General features: G+C 42.2%; 2 protein-coding genes across 2 annotated transcripts; one reads left to right on the top strand and one right to left on the bottom strand.

The window, feature by feature from the left end:
• Positions 1-251: 251 nt before the first annotated feature.
• On the top strand, positions 252-2,255 carry ost4 (oligosaccharyltransferase complex subunit 4 (non-catalytic)). Its single transcript, XM_079214971.1, has 3 exons — positions 252-262; positions 1,415-1,547; positions 2,142-2,255. Exon 2 carries the CDS (start codon positions 1,416-1,418, stop codon positions 1,527-1,529), a length of 114 nt encoding a protein of 37 aa, XP_079071097.1. The 5' UTR covers positions 252-262; position 1,415; the 3' UTR covers positions 1,530-1,547; positions 2,142-2,255.
• Positions 2,256-3,543: 1,288 nt separating this feature from the next.
• Positions 3,544-13,779, bottom strand: agbl5 (AGBL carboxypeptidase 5; the record flags this gene model as incomplete). Its single annotated transcript, XM_079214625.1, has 16 exons — positions 3,544-4,110; positions 4,220-4,353; positions 5,256-5,449; positions 5,699-5,751; positions 5,859-5,995; positions 8,396-8,572; positions 9,225-9,427; positions 9,540-9,757; positions 10,147-10,282; positions 10,504-10,673; positions 10,884-11,415; positions 12,237-12,415; positions 12,585-12,762; positions 12,919-13,085; positions 13,211-13,382; positions 13,568-13,779. 16 exons carry the CDS (start codon positions 13,777-13,779, stop codon positions 4,033-4,035), a joined length of 2,940 nt encoding a protein of 979 aa, XP_079070751.1. The 3' UTR covers positions 3,544-4,032.
• Positions 13,780-14,768: the final 989 nt, after the last annotated feature.

Below are 14,768 nucleotides of genomic sequence, written 5' to 3'. Positions count from 1 at the left end.
GAATGACATATTTTGAATGGTCCAAAATGACATTATTTAATGATTCAAGGTGTCCCTTGAGAAACCGAATACAGGCAGTGGTTGTTGATCTATATGTATTTGTGTCAACGTGAATTGGTCTCAGGTCCACAGGCTGCTGTGCTCTTAGACGTGACGTGGCTTTCCCCTCCAACCGGAAGTGAGGGACACATTTGCTTGTTGGGTGCTGACCAGCTGAAGTCTTTCTCGAACTGAGAGTAAAACCCACAACCTACGGCATAATGTAAGTAATAACAACAGTTGCGTTGCATTGCAATAGGTTTCATTTGGTCATTAGCTTGATTATTCATATGTAGCGTTCATTTATTGGCTAACGTTAGTGTAGCCAGTGCGCTTTAACATAGCTAGCTTACGTAGCTCGCTAGCTAGGATAGTTACTCAGATTGATGGTCCAAATTGACAGATTTATTTACAACCACGTAATCCTTGATGAAGCGATGACTGTCACAATAAATCAGGGGATTTTTTGTAGTTCTCATACAAACTATTGATGTACAGGATAATGTATGTAGGATTGCTACAGGACTAGCAAGTGTCAGCGTTGTCTCTACATGAGCGGTGTAACTAGGTTAAGCGTTTAAATCGTATAGAACGTCAATCTCACTGCTAAAATAATTCTAAATGTGTATTTTTTTTTTTTGTTTAGTTTAATGTTGAATGCATTTTTTTCCAACTTTCCAGACAGCCATATATGACCTTTTCCAATACATTCGAAATTGATCGAAATACGGGCAGAATTGTAAAAGTTTCACTATTATTTAAAATATCAAAAAGTCATGTGTAAAACTTAAACGAATTTAAATCCAGTGACTAGAAGGTTTTACAAATCATTCAGAGAAGGAGGGTTTTACTTTGGGAAACGGACAGATGATGCGAAGTAAACATGACTTAATAGTAAATTGACTGAAGTTTGCTAACAGGCTTCTTAAAATGGTTATTTCCAGGCCTGGAAAAGTCCTTGAAAAAAACAAAATCCCAAAATGTTTTGAAAAGTCATGGAAATGTGTTATATTCATGTGTTCATGTCGTTCATTTATGCTGAATTTGAAATAATTAACATGCTTTTAAAAGAAAGACGCTCAAAATATAAGTAGGCATACATACAGGCATCTATATAAATGTTTATTCTTTTAATCAAACTATCGCCTCTCATTCATTTGTGTCATTTAAGGTATACTGTATGCTTTGGAGTTTTCTCACTTTTTCATGTTTACACCGAGATTTCACAATGTTTGCTCATGGAAATACATTGGTCAAAATGTGTTTGAACCCTGGCTATATTCCGTATCTGCTTTTGACTTAAGTCTAACATGTATTTTAAGACTGAATCATCTTCTCTCTTCCACTTTCACTAAAGTGTCTTTTTGCTTCACAGAATGGTGACGGACGTGCAGTTGGCCATATTTGCCAACATGCTTGGCGTGTCGTTGTTCCTGCTGGTTGTGTTGTATCACTATGTAGCTGTGAATAACCCCAAGAAGCTAGAGTAGAGTCCTCCAATATGACAGGTGAGTGCAGGTCATGTCAAAGATCTAAGATGGTTCAGCACTGTGCTATGTCGTTTTGTGGTTGCCAGTCAATCATGCTCCAGTCAATAATTCCCTCTGTTAAAATGAATTGTGTACTGAGTGAAATCAGCTGTGTAGTGTGTTGTTGCTATAACACAGAATGAAAGGTCATCACGGTGCTTGTGGTTACAGCTGGACCGTAGCACTGCCTGACACCCACTGCTGTTATTGTTCACATTTCTATTGCTGCTTTTATTATCATGGCCATTCTATTATATACGCGGCTGTTATTTATAAGTAGTTATATTTGTTTCACGGATTATTAGTGCTACTATCATGAACTATCATTTATGTGATGTGGATTAACGGTTGTTCATTCTGAACACATGACATCTCTTACTTGTGTCCCTCCTGGGAGAGGGATGCCTCCTGTGATCCCCGATGTGAGGGTCTGTCGTGTGCTGCACAGATTGTAAAGCCCTCTGAGGCAGATCTATGTTTTGTGATATTAGGCCGTACAACTGACTTTAATTGGGATATCGCTGAGTCTTTCCAACACCTGTGAACCTGCTTAACTTCTTTTTCTCCCAACAGGTGAGATCGGACTCGCCGCCACCAAGAAAACAACATTCCCCACTTCCAGTCCCAAGACATGGATTTCTTTCAACTGTTGTAGCGTTATTTTCTAATAAAAATGTGTGGATGCCATTTGCATTCATGTTTCATTTATTCCTTAAGTTCTGCATACACACCAGATACACTCGCATTGAGGTATTATCCTGCAAATAAAAAAATGAAGGAACACCGTCATAGTAAATTAAAGTAATTTGGTTCAAATCAGTTAAAGATATCACATGAAAAATACAGCTGTAACCATTACCTTACACAATATATTTATATTGTGTGTATAAATAGCAATAAAATACAAGTTTCTATATTGTTTGCTGTGTAGCAAAAAACTCTGACAAAGTATATTCAAATACACTGTCGTGTAGTATAAAAATATGAACTCATCCTTTGGACCAAATCATGTTTTATTACTTTGACGCGAATGGATTTTAGTGGCAATCTTGAAGATTCCCATTGAAATGTCTGTTAAGTCACATATCGCTAAGGAGGTAACATAATGGAGCTTGAGCCCACTGATTAAAGTATTGCAATACTAACTAAATGTATTTATACATTTGCAGTATCGTGAACTGAGATGTCTGTGGCAACGTTCCCGTAAAAAAAAAAAAATGCTGGATAACAGTTTTTGTTCATTGTATACGCCCAAATGGAACTGTGCAAACAATTCAGAGACTTCAGACCGCTAAACCCAAAGATCAATTCTATTGTTTTCACTCAAATAGAAACTCTAAATCAACCAGGACTGAAATCTCAAGGATTGTCCCAAAACTTCTCTGGTAGACTGCAGTAAAGCAGCCACTTCCAGGCTTCATGGGATTTGGTGTCCACTCACGAGGGTTTTCTTTTTCCACAGACTTGTGTGACCTGCTGCAGGCAGATATACAGCATTATCTTTCTCGTTACTACTAAGCAGTATGCAGAGCCTTGGGTTTCTCTAGTTGCAGTACTGTAACAAGTAACCTAACCTTGTCGTTACTGTACTTTCAAACTAGTAGCTGGACCTTTCGGGGCCACACATGGCTCACACACAGGTGTCTCCATTCAATAAGACATGTGTAGCTGCTTATTGTTTGTTTGCACTTATTTAGCCCACTGATATTTCCCATTTTCCCATTTCAGTTTCTTCGCTGGTCAGTGTAAAAAGATTGTATTTAAATGTAAAACAAACCATGGAAATGTCGGGGGTGCAAACCTTTTATAGTCGTAAGCAAAACACCACAACCTTCTGGAATAACAACATTAAATACACACTTTACTCACATTTGTTTCTCACAACTGAAAAACAGGATATAAAAAGGTGCTGCCGTGCTTATCAGTCTGAATAAAAATCTAACCTTTGCTGTAATAGAAGTGGCTGACTGTAAAAAAAAAAAGACTTACCAGTGCATTACAGTGTTGGTCAGAGAACAATTACCATCTTTTTTGGAGGAGGGGACATAAGGCAAGGACTAAAATCACAAAGAACGATATGTGAAGTACAATGGTGTTAGCTGAAAAGTTACAGAATATTTCAAGTGTATGGATTCTTGATCAGTTGGAAAACTTTGATGGAGAAGGTTTGTACTCCCCTTCCTCAACCAAAGTTGTGGTTTCTTTGAGCAAGGCACTAAACCTTCAGCTGCTCCACAGCCTGGGTGAAAACATCATGCATGCTCTGGAAATCTGAATAAATTATGTTGAACTTGCTGTATTGCATATTAAGATGCCCCAAGTAATCCTACTTTGATGACCCCTCCTGTTTCCTAGTTTAAATGGTTTTGGTCACAATATTGTAATTTAGGCTCACGAGCAAATGTGCACGCACCCGCACGCACGCACACACACGCACGCACACGCCTCCTCTTCTGTGCAGTGGCTAGGCTTCTCCACAGAGGGTCGCCGTCTCACACGTGTTCACAGTCTCAGGCAGAAGCATCGCTGGAGTGTCCTCAACCTTTTAAGACATCATCATAAGGTTCAGTAATAGAATTCATTCATGTTCAGCATTCCTGTCCGTCTACATACGTTAATGTTACTTGACAAGTAGTGTGTATCTGTTTCACCTGTTGCACTGTTTCATCCTTCTCGTGTGCGGTTTCTATAATAGTATTTCCTCTGTAGTGGAGAGTCTTGTCTGGGCTTTTCTTCATTAGTGCTTTAGAGGCCAGCTGCATGGCACCCTCTTTCCCAGATACACCTGTAGAGTGAAATACATGTGATGTTAACTCTGGATATGTGCAGGAACTCTAAATGCAGGGTCATGCATCACGTGGTACTTATGGAACAAAGGACAATATCTTCTGTAATGATGTGACAATTGTATGGAAATATACAGTAGCCTATATCAAAGCTCTATTGAGTGGAAAACATATGAAAATGGGGGCAGAAGTTTAGAAATTGCATGAAATGTCACAGCCAGTTGGTTTTGCATATCAAGTCCGATGCTAAGTCCGATGTCTCTCTAAAAGGTTGCTGTGTTCTTTCATGCGTTATCACAGCTTCATTGTTGTTATAGCTCCAGCCTTTAAACAAGACTACAGCCCTGCTAGGAGCGCTGTGAGGCTTCAACATGCTGATCGTTATAATGTTTATCATGTTCACCATCTTGGCCTTACATGTCAGCATGCTATTGTTTTCTGATTAGCCCTGAACACAAAGTACAGCTGAGGATGACAGGAATGGCTTTCCTTCCCAGTATTTGGTAGAAAGCAAACAATTATTGGACACATTTGTAGTAAACTTATTGTCTTCAACAGTGTATGTATATTGAGGTATCAACACTGTTATCTTATGTACAAATAAATACAATTTTAGCTTATCCGCTTACCCTATTCGCGGGAGCCATTCACGCTCACATTCACACCTACGGGTAATTCAGAGCCTCCAATTAACTTGAGCTGCATGTTTTTGGACTTTGGGATGAAGCCGGAGAACCCGGAGGGAACCCACGCTGACATGGGGAGAACGTGCAAACTCCACACAGAAGGACTTTCCGGGAACAGGGATCAAACCCGGGCCCCTCATGCTGTGACATCACCGTGCATTACTCGAGTCAAACAGAGTCAACAGCACAGCAGCATCATGTGTAAGTATACATGCCTGACAGTGATAAGTGTCGATGGAGGCCAGGTCTAAGCAGCTTCCAGACCTTCATGCTGGCTGTCTTCTCCTTTTCTCCAGATGAGACTGGGTTAATGCTGGTCTGGGGTGTTTTACTGCCATGGGCAGGAGCGGTTTCAGTGGACCCCGCCCTCCGGATGGGGATGCGGCTCACGTGAGGTTGCAGCTCATACCTGGACGGGCAACAGAAAGGCCAATGTGGTTCATTGTTATATCATAGCAGGCACAACATACCATGTTTTGTGGTGACAATGCAGATGTGTAACATGTTTTATCTTAATTCCCTTCATTAGTGTGTACTGTTTTTCATACGAATTTGCTTCCTTTTGTGAATTCCAACCCATGTTTGACTTATTTGGCTTAAACATTTTCCCTGTGAGATTTAGAAAAGCCCCAAGATACACAGACAAGATTGGACTCACTTGCTAAATTTGATGGAGGAAAGGGTATGTTCAGGCCCCACGTCTTTAGCAGTCTGTGACAGATGAAGACATCGCAGTGAGACTACAGAATAAATTGAAGTAAAAAAACTATTCATATTAATACAAGAAATCCGGTACACCTTGCTGGCTCTCAGCTAACCTCTGTGCGGGCGTCTGAGGGCTGATGAGTGACCGTAAGAGTCCGGCACCCTCTCCCCACACGCCGTGTGGAGAAAGGTATTCTGGACCAACCCGCTGCAGTGGGTCCTCCAGCCTGAAAGTCTGGGCAGCTGAGGCCTGATAACCAGACGGAGGGACATAAACACAAGGAGCAGAGAGAGCAGAGGAGAAACAGATGAACAACACAATGTTCAACGGTGAACACCATGTTCATGGTCAAAGAGAAATCATGAAATCAACAAATGTAACATGGATGTACTTCATGTATCTACAACAGATCCATCTCTGTATCGGGCATACGGAGCAGTGTTTTCACTAACACTCTCTAATAGGAAGTAGGTTGGACTTCGAAGCAGTTCTGACCCATTTGTGATCAACTACATTCTACTTGGAAGCTGAAAAACACAGATTACACACAAACAAAGATAACAGACATTAGAGGACTCACACACAAAAGGTTGCTTCACTGAGGGATAGTTTTTATTCCAATGGTTAAACAGAGAGGCGGTAAAAGACAGCAACACATTCAAGAAGGTGGTATTCTATTACACAGACAAACACTTAACTACCAATCCCAGTCTGGTGGAGAAGGTTAGCACCACATTGAATAAAACGGCACAATTCTCTGAAGGAGCATAAAGACCTGGTGAGAATGTGACTATGCATGAGGTGTGTTTCAACCTCAAGTTTATTTTGTCATTCTTCATGAAGTTAAATAGACTGTAGGACTGAAAAGACAGGAAGTTTGAGTTCACAGTAAGAAAGCAGAATAAAACTACAGAAATCGACATTCTCTCCAGTTTTTAGGGCACTGGTTGAATGCAATGGGCAGAGGCTGCATGGTCTTAGTGAAAACAACCCTCACACTTGCAGAAGTTCCGCTCCTAGTAACACGATCATTTGTTCTTCTCTGAAAGAAGATATTTCTCTTTCAGGAAACATTTTTCCCATCTATGTATGAGAGGATGGGGCTGCAAGAGAATCACTGACATCAGTTTTAGTTTGAGCCATTATTCCAACCATCTATTATCTTTATAATTATTATTATTTATTTGTACGTTTAACCACACAGAGTTTTAGACATAAATTATAAATAACTTTTTTTCACTCGTCATTGCAGCTTGTGAAGACGACAAAGAAGATGAGGATGTCCTACCAGATGATCACAATACAATCTTCTGGTAAAGTTCTAGTAAAAAAAGGAATGAGCAGAGCCTCCACATCTTACTGCTTACAACAGATCAAGGCACAGCATAACTAGCATCACAGCACTGGAACAGGCGATAGCTACTGTGGGTCAAGTCTGGTGATCTGGTTCATCGGCTGGTCACAAAACCTCTCCATGCCTCACACGCTCTACCTCTGCATATTCAGTGCATCTTAAATGGCTGGTGGTAAAACACAGACCATCATCAAGTACTTGGATTACAGCACACAAAATCACAAACGAAACACTAAAATTCCACAATTAATCTACGAGGCTTACATGTCCAAGACAACTACATATTGTATCTCCTCCGCCAATAACCACAACATATATTAACTTTGAATATCGACAGCCTGCTAAATAAATGTTCACGTTACACTAGAAAACACACAAATGTGCTTGAATAAATAATAATCCTCACCGTTTTCTTCATCAGTTTGGTGAAACATGTAATACAATTAAAGAATCCAAATCAATAATGGAATCCCATTTGAAATACTAGAAACACGACCGTGACTTCGTCAAACTACTGGAACACTGAACCAACGTGTTTATATATGATATTGCTTCAGCAATCAAGTCCATAAAGAAGCCCTGTGATGAGGTTTCTGGCAGTGGCTACACTGTGAACATCATCATGTCAACACCAACACTGGACTGACACAGGATTCAGAACTAAGAACCAAATCACTGACTTACATACAAAAACTAAACCACACTCCTTTCAAATGTGATTTTCAGTCACTATACATTTTATTTAGTTTACAGAAGGCTCTGTCCTACTAAAAGGACTATAAGTGAACGTTGTGATCATCCTGTAACTTCCACTGTTTCACATATAAACATTACAGAGAAAAATACAAATACATTGAAACAATAAACAAAAGATAAGGTTCTTAAATAGATTGTACACACATCCACACTATGTTCAGTCTAATTCTGCAAATCCTCTTTCTTAAAAATACAATAAAACCAATGAATATTTCAAAAATATAAGTGCAACATGGCAAAAATTAAAATGATATCATTCATAATGTAGCTCTTGATATAACTAAAAACACCACTTATCTGGTAGTCCAAGTCATTTTAAGAGCTTACATTTCACTCAGTCCACCCACACACACACCTATGGCCAAGCTCTCATAGGTTAGGTTAGGTTAAGTCCCGGGTGGGCCCAGCTGGAGTGTTGGGAGGCGGCATTAGGCCCTGAAGGAGCAGGGGGCTCAGTTTGGAGAGCAGCCTGGGACGGGGCAGAGCCTGCAGGGAGGGGAGCAAGGTGGAGAGGCTCGGGGACTGGAGGGAGTACAGACCTGTCATACTGACGGAGGCCGGGAGGGGACAGGAGCCTGCTGCGCACACAGAGGAAGACGAGGAAGAGGAGGAGGAAGGGGGTGAGGGTGGGGGGCGGGAGGGGGTGTGGCTGTTGCTTGGAGACCGTAGGATGGAGCGGTGGTGGGGTGGGCGTCTCCTCTCCTGAGGCTTAGGGTCTACAGAGGGAGACACACACACACACACACACACACACACACACATGCACCTGCTCAGAGGCAAGCGGGGATCGGGTGAACATGCACACATTAAAAGTCCTTCACATGAGCCATGTCCTGAGAAAAGCAAGATGTTCAGAGGCTCATCGTTAGCCAGTTGACGAGATACAAGTCAGAATCTATATGAAGGAAACCAAATAAGTGGAAAATGATGTCAGTATGTTTCAAGAATGGTTCTACCCTAAAACAGGGCTGAGGTGGGCTATAACTAATCTTCAAAGGTGAGAAGAAGCATGCACCGATAGCAGCAGGTCATGGAGGTCACGGTAAGGTCACGCAGGAATCATGCAACGGCCATACTGATGTTCCAGATCACAGAAATCCAGCAGGTTAATCCATTTGTCCACGTGTTCAAATCTGAGACCAATGTGGCATGCCCATCACAATAAACCTGGAGCTGATGTCACACAGACATATCAAGCACCCATTAGTCTTTCTTAGCAACTTCCAACAGCAGAAAGAGGGCATGGTAGCAAGAAATGGAGAAACCAGATGACAGAATATGTGATATTTAGAGCAAAAAAAGAGAAAAGCAGAGGTGAGAGAAGATGCCACCCAGCAACACAAGCAGATGGTGGCGAGATCAACTTACCCCTGACTGGCCCCAGTGTCTTGTTGACTCCACGTCCGCTGGTGTGAGTGCCGTTGTGCTGTGTGTGAGTTCGGGATGGGGGGCAGCCAAACGTAAAGCTCGGGGAGCTGTGCATCTTCGGGGAGGGCGTCTGGCTGCTGCTACTGTGGCTGTTGCAGCGAATGCGACTGAGTGTGTTCTCCGACGCTGAGCCAGACAAACAGCTGGACGGAAGATTACGACAAACACAGAAACCCATGAACCAAATGTTACAAACTACGCTAACTAAAGAGTGTGCTCTCTTGGGGTTCGATAAAGAGATGTGTGTAAACTCACTTGTTGAAGCTCTTTGGCGGGGACGCCTTGCTGCCATTGTGGTGTGTTCTTTGTAGAGGATGAGCGTGGATGTGCGTGTTCAGGCCTTTGGTGTTGCGGACGTGCTTGAGGATCCAAGCTCGAAGGTTCATCAGGCAGCTGTGCTCAGACAGCACCAGGCGTGGCCAGGGGTTGCACTCTGCCATATCCAAGGCAGAGATAGCCACAGCACGGCCCACCTGATGCACAACATCCATTAGTTCACTTCAGTACCTTATCTTTGTACAAAAGCATTTAGATTATTATTTTTTCACATAAAACCCTTTTCCAGTTTTTAATATGCATGTACATATGCTTGTGCAAGAGATCCGTAAAAGCGGACATAACTAAGTCCTCAGGAGAGCTGTATACCCTTCCTCTTGTACAGGTGTAACACATCTACATACATACAAATCTATAATCACACTTCTATCTGTCAGCAATTAATGTTCAACTTTCTTACAACTCACACAACTTTGTGTATTATTTGCATTTTTCAAAATTATGCTCGATGTGAAGTTTACACTTTAAACAAAGACTCAAATTTCTCTCTGAATGGAAAGGAATACTTATTTAAAAACCTACCTACCTGCTCAAATATTTCTTGAGTGTATTTTGGAGGGAATGATGGGGGTGGAGGTGGAGTTGCCCGTCCGTTGTCATGGCAAGCAGGTGGGATGGTGTTCATGGTTTTTCCTGTGTTGTAGTTGCACTCCAAAGTATAGCTGGTGGGGACCCCAATAACAGAAACATGTTAAAAACATACATTTACAACTTGAAAACAAAACATACGGTCATTTACATTCAAGCTACAGCAGCTGTTTTTTTGTTGAACTGAATTAAAGTTTGTTTAAGTTAATAGATTGTAAAAAGTTGCCATCTCCTATTTGAGGTTACAACTCTGAATACAAACTGTTGGCGTTTTGTCAACCCATTCAAATCTGACCTGTGAAGCAGCCCTATGGCCTTGTGAATGGCCACCCGCCCGCTGCCTTCTTTAGACTGGCCATCCCTCTTGTCTCGTGAATACATGTTTTTCTCTGAGAAGTTACAGCCCAGGAAATCAAAGTGGGCAGAGTTCACAGCGATCAGCCTTGGATACAGCATGTTCTCTACCTGCAGAGAGAAGAAGCAGAGTGCACAGACGATTAGATGTATGTAACAGAAAGAAGTACCGACAAGTACTGCCGTATGGGGATTAACAAATATGTCAGACACAAAATCAAAACTACTGAAATTAAAGAAAATAAAAACTAAAATCAATATTTGATCATTTTCTAAAAACACTGCAAAGGTAAATAAACAAGTAAATTGAATAATATTCACCTGCTGGCTCTCGTCAGGAAGGTTATTTCCATACATGAAGCACCCCCGCTTAGAGGCATGGCCATGTAAGTCCACGTAATATGCCACTCCCCCATCCTGTGATGGAATTGATTCTTGTTCCTCCACCTCTGCTACCGTCACCTCTACAGTAACAGGAGCTACAGTATCCGAGGAGCTTGATGAGCTGTTCTGGTCCACCTTCCCCATCTCTGTGGGGACCCAGGTGTTTTCCTCCATCGCCATTGGAGCTTCTGGCAGCGCCGGATTTCTGTCATTCTTTGCATTCCGTTGGTTCAAACTGACTTCAAGGGAGGTGAAGGGAGGAGACTGATGCTGATTGGCAGGTTTGATGCTCAGGGGAGGGGTCTGCATGTGTGTGGGACTGTTATGGAGAGTACTAGACTGTTTATTGTGCAGGCGGTTGTGTGTGTGGTGGTAGAGCAAAAGTGTTTTGGCTGCATAGATGGAAGGGTGCAGCTCAGGGCTGGGGTTTAAGTATTGTCTGTTCAAGTTCACACCCCTAGAATCAGTCCTGGAAAAAGATTTAGTATACTTAATACGTACTGTGAACATTCTTGACAGAACACAGCAGATGCCCTACCATACATTTCTCCACTGTAACAAGGCTTGGATTGTTTTTTTAAATGGCATGTGTATGGGAAAAACAGTTTCCATTATTGGAGTAGGGTAGGAAGAAACCTGATTTATTCAGCGAGAGTTCTCCTTGGAGAAGCTGACTTATCAGCTCTGTGTAACAGTAACCAAGTTTTCCGCCCTGCTACAGGCTCAGCCATATGCTGAGAGAAAGCAAACTAGCTTTGTGACAACAATGTTGGGTCAGTGCAGCATATTCACAAGCCCTTTCAAAAACACACTAAAAATAGAAAGAGAAAACTCTTTCATAACCAGTGAACTACTAAATAATAACAAGAAAAAAGAAGTGAAAAATCTGTGCAAACCATGCATACAAGATAAATGGTAAATGGACTGTACTTTTCTAGTCTCACGACCACTCAAAGCTCTTTAACACTACTCGTCATTATTCACCCATTCATACACTGATGGGAGGAGCTATCATGCAAGGTGCCACCTGCCCGTCAGGACTCACTAAAATTCACACACCGCAGGCACAGCTACAGGAGCAATTTGCGGTTAATGGTCTTGCCCAAGGACACATCGGCATGGACTAGCAGAGTCGAGGATCGAACCGCCGATCCTCTTTTCGAAGGATGACCCTGCTATACCACTGAGCCCCGACTGTGGATCAGTTTAAACATTACCGAGCACTGAGCCAAACAATGTTTACATTGTTATAGACTGGATGGTGCATGCGACTACATGTGCAATTCTTACCTGTAGTGCCCCCGAACGACCCCGTCTGGGTTGAGCATGGGAATGAGCTTGAAAACAAACGTGTTCCGAAGCACATGCGCCCGAGGGTCGTCTCTTCTTAGGATGAAGTTGAGGAAACCGTTAAACACAAAGGATGAGGGAGTCTCCCCAGGGTGCACTCGACTGCTGAGAAAAAACACCTGCAAACACATGCAGACACACAAGGACCGAGGGTCAGCTCCACTGTTTTGACATTATTCAGTGATTCCACATCAGGCTCAAGCCTAAGTGTTGTCATTGTGAGCCATTAACGTTGCCACATTAAGAAAGAGAATACTGATAGGGTGTTCATGAATGATTCAGTGATACCCTTTTGCTGGAGAAGCGGTGTGGTCTTGGCGTGTTGGTGTCGGGAAACAGCTTCGGCAGACAGGGTTCTCTCTCCTCTTGCATCCCGTTGCAGTTGGTCACAGTGATCAGGTCCACCCTATTACCATCCAGAGAGTGGCACAACAACTCCCTGTGATAATATATTTTATCCGGGGCACTGAGTGAGAGGACGGAGATTGTTGGGAGAAAAGAGTCAGACATTCTTAAATTACGGTAATTCCAGTTACAAACATGTATTGTGTGTGTGCGTGTGTGTGTGTGTGTGTGTGTGTGTGTGTGTGTGTGTGTGTGTGTGTGTGTGTGTGTGTTGTACCTGCTCGGACTGAGTTGAGCAGCATTAGGGTAGCTCTTGTCAAACTGCTGCATCATCTCCTGGCACTCAGTATAAGAGAAGGGGAAGCAGAAAGAGAAGTAGGTGGTCGCCCCTCGCACCTCCAACAGCCGGTGAGAGAATGAGAGGATGAACTGGTTATCCACAATCTGCAAAGGGACAGCAGAAAGGAAGAAGAGACGTATTATGAGAAAGAGAATAATAGCTGTCAGAAAACGAAGTGACAGCAAAATGCCTCAGTGGCTTCTGATCCTCTCCCTGACAGTGTACATACCTCAGCTGTGGGTCTTTCCCGGATCCTTTCCCACCGGTTCTTGCCAGGTAAAGTGCGTACGAGAGGGGCCATACCCTGGCTATAGAGCTTCCTCTGGTTGTTCATGTTCATCACATTGATCTTCAGTATCTTTCCAGAAGCAGCACCACGTACACTGAAGTGAAACCACGATCTGAAACAAAAAAAAACATGATTTGGGATTAAAAAAGTAATGTAACCAATAGTATGCGTTGTGTGCAGCAAGTAAACATTTATCTAGAAAGAGGCATTGACAACCCCTTTTGCAGTGTTCTAATGTAAATAGCATTATACAATTGCAACATTAGTAGAAGTTGTTGTTGTTTTCTTCTTTTATACCTGTTTCCATTCTCATGTTCTGTGCCACTGCAGTCTGGTTGCGTCCATACATTGAACTCATAGTCAGGGGTAATGTTCGACCCTGAGAGGGCACTCCCACTGGGAGCATCGCTAGGAGGGCTAGAGCTGCCCTTTTCCACCTTCTCCACACGTGCCAGGTTCCCTGAGTCAAACTTGGAGCTGAACACAATATTACCAAAGCGAGCTTCCATGGTTCTGAACTCTAAGCGCTCACTTTTCTCCCCTTGGGTTCTTCTTGAAGTGCTGCCAGTCAGAGGTCTGACATCCCTGTAATGAAAGCAGAGAAACGCAATTACATTTACACTGAGAACAATGTAGAGGAAAAAGGTGCACTACTGGTGGAAACAAACTCAAATAGGAGTAATATACAGATCCAACAAACGCAAACAGCCCCTCAGTTTTACATTGTGCAGCCTTGTATTTCAACAACACAATGTTTTGCCAAAAACGGGTGTCATCATTTATTTAGTCTGCTTTGCGACACCCACATTACTGGATGCAAGACAGGGATACTGCTTGATTCTTTCACATATATGTGGAGTAGCCATGATGCCTGTTCTAGATATCGGAAATTGCATTTTATAGTAATGTATTGATTACTTATTATTGATTGGTAGTAAGATGTTGGTTTTAGAAAAAAAAGGATAGTTTTGGTAACTCACCAATTAAGAAGTGAAACATCTATATATGAAAGTATTACCTACTTATAACGATGAAAGTACCTGGAATTCAAAGTTCAGACCAAAATTTCATTGCAGATGCATGTAATTAAAGACCCTATATTTAAACTAAGGCAACACATGCAACTTCAGTCTTACTTGTAAAGACGTAATTGAATAATTTAGCTAGGTCAAAACGCATAACAGCATAACAGCGACCATCTGAGGCCAGTAAAGAAAATACAACCATGGCCAAACAATACAACATGTTAGAGTTATAACCCACTGTTAGCCACAACCCTGTAGTCACTGCATCTACGACGCAGATGCAGATGTCATGGTTGTTTGCTTATCATTTATGACAACATGATTGTCCCTGTGTCCAGTGCTAACAGCTATATTCACAATGGCTACTGTTTGATTTCAGTATTGGAGCAATAACAACATCAGCTGACCGAGAGATCTAGCAGCTAAAGGGGAGTGAAAACTAGTCTGAAATGTCCAAATGTCAGCTAATATTT

The sequence above is a fragment of the Taurulus bubalis genome, assembly GCF_910589615.1.
Source record: "Taurulus bubalis genome assembly, chromosome: 3".
In the NCBI taxonomy this organism is placed as follows: Eukaryota; Metazoa; Chordata; class Actinopteri; order Perciformes; family Cottidae; genus Taurulus; species Taurulus bubalis.
Note: the sequence above shows the minus strand (reverse complement) of the source record. Positions and strands in the feature narration are given on the sequence as shown.